Source organism: Leptonychotes weddellii, unplaced genomic scaffold (genome assembly GCF_054177405.1).
Source record: "Leptonychotes weddellii isolate Sample4059 unplaced genomic scaffold, ASM5417740v2 HiC_scaffold_8170, whole genome shotgun sequence".
NCBI lineage: Eukaryota > Metazoa > Chordata > Mammalia > Carnivora > Phocidae > Leptonychotes > Leptonychotes weddellii.
The window spans coordinates 1-8917 of NW_028052350.1; the positions used below are offsets into that span (position 1 = coordinate 1).

General features: G+C 60.1%; 1 protein-coding gene across 1 annotated transcript; it reads left to right on the forward strand.

The window, feature by feature from the left end:
• Positions 1-568: 568 nt before the first annotated feature.
• LOC102740475 (sarcoplasmic/endoplasmic reticulum calcium ATPase 1) lies at positions 569-8917 on the forward strand (the record flags this gene model as incomplete). Its single annotated transcript, XM_081811520.1, has 16 exons — positions 569-654; positions 809-1106; positions 1248-1414; positions 2951-3039; positions 3312-3414; positions 3637-3768; positions 4925-5047; positions 5176-5394; positions 6100-6435; positions 6569-6789; positions 6915-7117; positions 7304-7389; positions 7481-7614; positions 7743-7860; positions 8016-8133; positions 8802-8917. Coding segments are annotated over 16 exons (2459 nt in total), but the record flags the coding sequence as incomplete, so codon positions are not given.

Genomic DNA, 8917 nt, shown 5'->3' on the forward strand with positions numbered 1-8917 from the left:
ACCCACCCCCCAGCCCCAAGTGAGGAACCATAGATTCCAGGACAAGATGGAGGGTCCAAATGCACTTAAAACCACAGCTGCTTCTGTTTGTCCACTGGGAGAGAGAGGGTGAAGAGCCAGCGAGCCTTCCCTGTGGTCCAAGGAGGCAAGGCTGGGCTGGCCTGAGGTGGCTCCTGAGCCCCTGCCCAGTGGAGTGAGGGGGGGCGTCTCCTTCCCGGGAATGTGCTCTGTCATTGACCATGCCCCGTCCCATAAAGAAGCTTCTTTGACTTTCGCCAAGACCTGGTTCTGAAGTCTATATATTATCGTCCCCATTTTACAGAGAACAGAGGTTAAGTGATCCCAGTTATGCAGCTTGTAAGTGGTCAAGCTGGGGCTCGGGTCAAGGTCTTTTTACTCCAAGTGTGATGGATTTCCCATGTGCTTTTGCCAGAGTTCAGCTTCCCTCCAGAACTGTTGCTTGGTCCTCACCAGGCCCTGTCCTGCCAAGCAGGGCCCGAGTCAGGGCTGGGAAGGATAGGAGGAGGACATGATGTCATCTGAAAACCTCTTGGCTCCTTCTCCGCAGGCGAGTCCGTATCTGTCATCAAGCACACAGACCCTGTTCCTGACCCCCGAGCTGTCAACCAGGATAAGAAGAACATGCTTTTCTCGGTGAGCCATGTGGGGCCAGCTGTCATGCGCTCAAGCCAGAGGCCCCGGTGGGGGAGAGACCTGGCGGCACGAGGAGAGATGAGGCCCACCATTGGGAGGGTACAGCAGGAGGGTCGCCTCTCGCCCGACTCCTCGCCTCCCGTCTGCCCTTCAGGGTACCAACATTGCCGCTGGCAAGGCCTTGGGCATCGTGGCCACCACTGGTGTGAGCACCGAGATTGGGAAGATCCGTGACCAAATGGCCGCCACAGAACAGGACAAAACCCCCCTGCAGCAGAAGCTGGATGAGTTTGGGGAGCAGCTCTCCAAGGTCATCTCCCTCATCTGCGTGGCCGTCTGGCTCATCAACATTGGCCACTTCAATGATCCTGTCCATGGGGGCTCCTGGTTCCGGGGGGCCATCTACTACTTTAAGATCGCCGTGGCCCTGGCTGTGGCCGCAATCCCAGAAGGTATGGCAAGCTCCCTTTATCCTGCCATGCGCTAATCGAACCCGCAGAGGGCCCCTTTCCAAGTAGGGTAACATTTACCGGCTCCAAGGGACCCGACCTCCTAGGGGGCTGTCCCTCACACCCTCCCCTTCCTCCCCACAGGCCTTCCTGCAGTCATCACCACCTGCCTAGCCCTGGGCACCCGGCGGATGGCAAAGAAAAATGCCATCGTGAGGAGCTTGCCCTCCGTAGAGACTCTGGGCTGCACCTCTGTCATCTGTTCTGACAAGACGGGCACCCTCACCACCAACCAGATGTCAGTGTGCAAGGTCAGGGAAGGGTGGGCGACTCCCACTCCCAAGACGGCCTTTGGGGTGACATGAGCCCTCCAAAGATGGGGTCAGCCCTTCAGCCCTGGCAGCCTCTCCTTCTGGCTGAGGAAGGAAATACGCAGAGGGCAGGCGTAGATTGCCACCCTATCAGCTGTGAAAAGGAAGAGTGGGGGGGGCCCCTCTGCCCCCCAGCCCCAAGACTGGTCGTCCGTGGCAGGGCCTGGGCAGCCCAGCCCCACTGATCTTGAACAGCATTTCCTAAGCCAGGGCTCTTAACCTCTTCTGCGCCCCAGACTCTTTGGCAGTCTGGACCTCCTGTCGGGATGATAGTTTAAATGTATAAAATAAAATACACAGGACCCTTGTTTAAAAAATGCACTGGGTTATGGAGGAAACCAGCGATTGAAATACAGTTACCAAATATTTTAAAAACACGTTTGTGCCGCGGTCACCCCTCTGCTTTGGGGCTAATGCATTCCGTAGCAGGTCCAGTGGTGCTCAAGCAGTGAGCTGTTTTGAGGGCCCTGCAACAGTGCGATGTGTTAGGAAAGGAGCTGTGGGCCTGTCGCTGGCAGTCACAGGCGCTGAGGATATCGATGTGGTCCGCTGCTTGCATTCGTGATTGGGAGGAAATGCTCAATGTCAGAGAGAAAATAAGAGGGGTCATTTTTCTCCCCTGCCATCCAAGAAGTTCCCACACCTCTTGGCAAGGGGTCGGGGTTCGGGAGAGGGGGTATCATTCAGGGACCTGGGCAAAGAGCCCCTGCCCTAAACAGGGTTCTGTGAGAGAGCATGTCCATGAAGCATACATTGTTGTTCTGAGACTCGAGGGCTGTGCGGTCAGACCAGGGCGAGAAGGGCTGTACCGTGTGCTCCTTGAGGAGACCTCCGTGCTCGCTCGCACTTGAAAGCCTCAGAGAAGGATGATCGTCAAGAGAGGGGGGATTCCACTTCGTTTCACCCAGCATTTTGCACACTTACTTGACCACAGAACCGTTGTCTCTTCGAGCCCGTCTGAAGCCCCATCCCTCCCACGGCGGGCCGAAGTTCAGGGCGGGCTGCTCTTCTCCGGGACCTTCCAAAGCCCAGGCTTCAAAGCCAGACCGCAGGCTCCTGCAACTGGGCTCCTGCCCTGTTTCATAAAAATGAATTGATTGCCCTCACTTGAAAGTCAAGAGATTTCACAGGAAAAAACCCTGAATTTTGCAGGCTCTTCCTGCAAAACGGGAAAGATCTGGCCGCGAGCGGCTGGAGCGACAGCGGGGCCACAGGCTCTCGTGTCCCTTGTTGCGCACGCCTCCTTTTATTGACTCGTCCAAAGGAGCCTCCAGTGTGGCCTGCAGAAACTAGGGCCCTTTGTTTGGAGGCCACGAGCACCAGACATGGAGGATGATGGCAAGGGAGTAACGGGGAGGCTCGCTTAGTCTGCAGGGGTGGCCGGGAGAGGGACGGGGCAGCGGCCTCCCCTCGGTGCCGACCACCTTCGGGGATGGTGACAGCTAAACACCTGTGCCCATGCCCCTCTCCCTGCAGATGTTTATCATCGACAAGGTGGACGGAAACATCTGTGTCCTGAACGAGTTCTCCATCACTGGTTCCACTTACGCTCCAGAAGGAGAGGTGTAAGTCCCCGGAAGCCCTCCCCTCAGCTCCCCGTGGCCCCCGCAGACAGCACCCCCCACTTCTTTCCCCGGGGGCCTCCCTCTAGTTTTATCTTCCTTTCTCTCTCCTCTTCCTTCCCCGACCTTGTTCTCTCTCCCGCTTGAGTGGCCTCCACATCAGTGACCACGTCCCCGACTGTCCCTCGCCACTTTCCCCATGTTCTCTCTGCGTCTCGGTCCCTATTCTCCTCTACCTGTCTCTTTGCCTTCCTTCCTCCCCGCCCCGCTGCCAGCTTGAAGAACGATAAGCCAGTCCGCTCAGGGCAGTACGATGGGTTGGTGGAGCTGGCCACCATCTGTGCCCTCTGCAATGACTCTTCCTTGGACTTCAATGAGGTAACCTCTTCGCTCCCTGACGCAGCCCCTCTGTCCCCTTCCAGCTGGCTGAGGCCAGGCCTCCGCACCAGGCCACGTGGGAAGGGGACGCTCTGTACCAAGGCCTCTCCTGGGTGGAAGGCAGAGGGAGTGGCTGGCCCCCTTCCCGTTCTAGGGGGAAGGTGGGAGCAAGGGGCCGGGAGTGCAGGGCACTTACTGCTTCTTCCTCCTCTGTCCTCTCAGACCAAAGGTGTTTATGAAAAAGTGGGCGAGGCCACCGAGACCGCACTCACCACCCTGGTGGAGAAGATGAATGTATTCAACACCGACGTGAGAAACCTCTCGAAGGTGGAGAGGGCCAATGCCTGCAACTCGGTGAGTCTGGGCGCTCCCTCCCACGGGGCCCTTGTTGGCCTCGGGTCACACAGGCCAGGACCCAGGGACCCTCAGCGAGCAGAGGCTGCCAGTCCGGCTGGGCAGGGCCTTGTGCCCCGTGCGGGGACTGCAGCCGGCACGGGCAGCCGGCCTCTCCACAGCTGTTCTTGGCCAGGCCAACGTTGGGTAGGCCCTCCTGCCCCGGGACCAATGCGCCCTCACCACCACCTCGCTGCAGCCCCCCTCGATGACCCTTCCTCCTGTTGTGTCCCTAGCTGGAAGGAATGGCGCCGGGCACAGAGACTGGCCACCCATCGCGGTGCTTCCCTTGTCCACGTGAACAAACCCCACTCTGTTCCTAAAATTTTGCTGTTAATATTTCCTTAATGTGTATATTACGCTCCTCTTGTATATTATGTTTTTCACATTCCTCATTCTTTTGTTTTCTCTTTTTTATATACGTAAGACGCCCATTGCTGCTTGACCTAATGGGACAGGAATAATGAAAACAATAGATATATCTATCAGTAGAAAGCACGTGGAAGAAATTTACGAATGCTAATATAAACATCACCTGATTTTTTATTTATTGTTACTCTTATTCTTGTTTTCTTTTGAAATCTCTATGATGCATTTGGTGAAAAAGGCTCGCGTTCATTTTTGTGGCATGTTTATTACTGCATGCCAGGCAGTAGGTCTGCATTGTCCCATAACACGTCTCTAGGAGCCCACGTGTAGTTACTTCAATTTAAATTAATTAAAATGAGATAAAAGTAAAAACTCACTTCTTTGGCTACACCAGACACATTTTCCATGCTGAATAACCGTGCTCAGTGGCATCGTATTGGATGGTTCCGATTAGGGAACATTCCCACCATCACTGAAAGTTCTAGACGGTACCATATCGTGCCATCCTGTTTCAGTCGTGCTTTAAACTAGACACTGTAAGAAAGCGGCAGCACTAGTCTTGAAGTTCTCTCTGTTTGCACCAGACTGAGCTCCAGTCTGAGACTTGGCTTGTGGTCTGCTCTGACCTCCAGATTCTTTTTGACTATGTTTTAAGGGGTCTGGGACTCTGCCCTTCTAGCACAGCATCGTCATTCTCATCCCACCAATTTCATGTCTGGCCTCTCCCTCTCCGTCTCCTCTTTCCCAGGTGATCCGACAACTAATGAAGAAGGAATTCACCCTGGAGTTCTCCAGGGACAGGAAGTCCATGTCTGTCTACTGCTCCCCAGCCAAATCCCGGGCTGCTGTGGGCAACAAGATGTTTGTCAAGGTCAGAAATCAGAATGGGCCTCAGTCCCCCTCTTCTTCCTAATCCCGGAGCCCTCTCCTATCCCTGCTCCCCATCACTGTACCCTGGAAGAGAGACAATGGTCTCTGAAAGCTCTCCTGGTCTCCTAGGGCGCCCCTGAAGGGGTCATTGACCGCTGTAACTACGTGCGAGTTGGCACCACCCGGGTGCCCATGACGGGGCCGGTGAAGGACAAGATCTTGTCGGTGCTCAAGGAGTGGGGCACTGGCCGGGACACGCTGCGCTGCCTGGCCCTGGCCACCCGGGACACCCCCCCGAAGCGAGAGGAGATGATCCTGGAGGATTCTGCCAAGTTCATGGAGTACGAGGTGAGCAGACGGAAGCCTCCCCTCACCCCCGAGTCATCCGCCTCCCCCGGCTCCACCCGTGTCAGGTCCTGCTGCGTCACATCCCCTCAAATCACAGGAAAGAACCTAGAATCTGGAAGGACTATAGGAACCATCTAGTTGGTCCAGGGTTATTCTGCCGGTGGCCATGAGCCTGTCCGGGATGAGGTGAGGCACTTGCCGCCAGAGCAGAGACCCACGTGGTCCCTGGGCATTCTCGGTTCTGCGCGTGGTTCCATAAGTGAGATCCTCCCGATGCGAGAGCGGGGCTAGACCTGCGCTCTGGTGCCCGGGCCTTACCTTGCAGGGGACCGGCTCTCCACAGAGCACTAGAGTCCACCCCTTCGTTTTCTCGTCGGGACCCAGTGGCCCGGCAGGTAGCCTGGATTGGCTGGGGGCTGTAGACCAGTGAGTGGCCCCACCAAAGGCAGAAACCACTGCCCTAACTCCCAGTTCTAGTTCTTTCCTTGAAATATCCACGGGCAGCCACCTCCGCTGGGCCAGGCAGCGCCAGGCCTGCAGGCATGCATGTGAGCACGGAACGTCTCCTGCCCCTGGGCTTACGAGGCCCCACTGAGATTTGCATACCAGGCCCCATCTCCCACCATCCCCCTGACCCCTGAGCTTCCTTCCTAGCTCATCTTCCGAGTCCTTCCCTGACCCTGTCGCTCTCGGCCGTCTCCCCAGACGGACCTGACATTCATCGGCGTGGTGGGCATGCTGGACCCACCCCGCAAGGAGGTCACAGGCTCTATTCAGCTGTGCCGGGACGCCGGAATCCGAGTCATCATGATCACCGGGGACAACAAGGGCACAGCCATTGCCATCTGCCGGCGAATCGGCATCTTCGGGGAGAACGAGGAGGTGGCCGACCGAGCCTATACCGGCCGGGAGTTCGACGACCTGCCGCTGGCTGAGCAGCGGGAGGCCTGCCGTCGAGCCTGCTGCTTCGCCCGCGTGGAGCCATCCCATAAGTCGAAGATCGTGGAGTATCTGCAGTCCTATGATGAGATCACGGCCATGGTGAGCGGACGGCGGGGCTGCGCAGGGCTGGGGGCGGGGCGCATGGGAGTGGGGCCCCGGGGGGCCTGAGATGCCCAGGGGAGGATCAGCCCCCAAGGAGGGTTTGCGTCCCACCTTCTCGTTCTGCCCTCAGACAGGTGACGGGGTCAACGACGCGCCCGCCCTGAAGAAGGCCGAGATCGGCATCGCCATGGGATCCGGCACCGCCGTGGCCAAGACGGCCTCCGAGATGGTCCTGGCCGACGACAACTTCTCCACTATCGTGGCCGCGGTGGAGGAGGGCCGCGCCATCTACAACAACATGAAGCAGTTCATCCGCTACCTCATCTCCTCCAACGTGGGCGAGGTGGTCTGGTGAGCGGCCTGGGCGGGCGGGCGCCCGGGAGGAACCCGGGGCGGTGGGGTGGGCTGGCGGGACTGGGGGGGGTCGGCCACAGGCCCGGAGGCAGGGCGGACACGGGACTGCCTCCTTCTGGCAGCATCTTCCTGACCGCCGCCTTAGGGCTGCCTGAGGCCCTGATCCCTGTGCAGCTGCTGTGGGTGAACTTGGTGACCGACGGGCTCCCGGCCACGGCGCTGGGCTTCAACCCACCAGACCTGGACATCATGGACCGGCCCCCCCGGAGCCCCAAGGAGCCCCTCATCAGTGGCTGGCTCTTCTTCCGCTACATGGCGATTGGGGGTGAGGACAGAGGGGGACCCCGCACTCCTTCCCCACCGTTGGGACTAACCCCCTCTCTGGCACACCTGCTCCCTTGGGGCAGCCACCCCGATGGGCCCTCTTCCTCAACAAGCCGTTGGCGGCCGCGAGCCCTCAACACCTCCCGTCCCACCAGCTGTGACCCCAACTCCCATCTCTCTACCGCAGGCTACGTGGGTGCGGCCACTGTGGGAGCAGCAGCCTGGTGGTTCCTGTACGCAGACGACGGGCCTCATGTCACCTACAGCCAGCTGGTAGGGGGACGCAGGAGGGAGGAGGGCGGGGAGCAGGAGGGAGGCGCGGAGGCTTCTGTGGGATCCCAGCTCCTCACTCCTCCCCCTGCAGACTCATTTCATGCAGTGCAACGAGGCAAACCCTGACTTTGAGGGCCTGGACTGCGAGGTCTTTGAGGCCTCCGAGCCCATGACCATGGCCTTGTCCGTGCTGGTGACCATCGAGATGTGCAACGCCCTCAACAGGTGGGGCCTGCCCGCCCGCCCCGGCCGCCTTCCAGAGGCCGCTGTGTCCTCCCCCTTCCTCTCTCTGCTCACCACTGCTCTCTTCTGCTGTCCCCCGCCCTGGGCTCCGCCTGGCCTCCCCTTCACAGCCTGTCTGAGAACCAGTCCCTCCTGCGGATGCCCCCCTGGGTGAACATCTGGCTGCTGGGCTCCATCTGCCTCTCCATGTCCCTCCACTTTCTCATCCTCTACGTCGACCCTCTGCCGGTGAGCCCTCTCGGCGGGGCCCAGGGAGCCTCTGTGGGCTGGGGCGCGCACAGAGGGAGGAGGGAGTCAGGCTGGGGCGGTGCCGGAACCCTGGCCCCCGCCCGGCCCCCCCCAAGAGGGACACTGGTCCTCACCACCTCCGCCCGCCCTCCCAGATGATCTTCAAGCTCCAGGCCCTGGACCTCACCCACTGGCTCATGGTCCTCAAGATCTCCTTTCCAGTCATTTTGCTCGATGAGCTCCTCAAGTTCGTTGCTCGGAACTACCTGGAGGGTAAGCCGCGGCCCTCCGCCGAGCCCCGTTCGCCCCAGGCCCTCCCTCTGCGCTGCGAAGGCGCCTGCCCCCCCTTCCTTTCCAGCGGGGTGCTCTGGCCCTGAGAGGACCGGCATCCCTTGCCCGGGCCCCCATGGCCCTGCACCCGTGCGGGCGCCCGCAGCCTCCTCAGCCCTCCTTGGCCCTCCGCTCCCGCCTCTCCCTCCGTAACTCTGTCTCTCTGTCCTCTCTGGCCTTAGGATAACCCGTCCCCCCCCTCCTCCACCTCTTTGAACCGTGTCACAGGTATCGCCCCCTTCTCGCCCTCGCCCCCAGCTGCTGTGCCCCCCGCGCGCCCCCCTCTCCCCCTCGAGGTCACTTGCGCTCGCTGCTCCCCCTGGAGCTCCTGCTGCCGCGGCCAGGCTTCCCGGCGGGGCGCGCTGCGTGCGGCCTGGGCCGTGCGGTCGGCTGGGCCGGCTCGGCTGCAGGGCTGGGGGTTGGGGGCTGCGGGGCTGGGGCTGAGCTGTCCGCTGCCGGGGCTGCCGTGCCGGGGAGGAGTGGGGGCTGGGACGCAGGTGAGTCCGGGGCGACCCTCCAGGTGAGTGTGCCGGGGAGAGGGGCCACAGAGCCTGGGACGGACCCTTCCTCTCCCCTCCTGCCCCCTGCCTCATCCTTCCCTCTCCTTCCAGATCCAGAAGATGAAAGGAGGAAGTAACCACTCCTTCTGCCCCTTCTTCCCCACCCTGATAGTGACGCATCTTCGGCCAGAGCTGTGGCACAGACGCCCACGTCCCCTCCTCTCCCC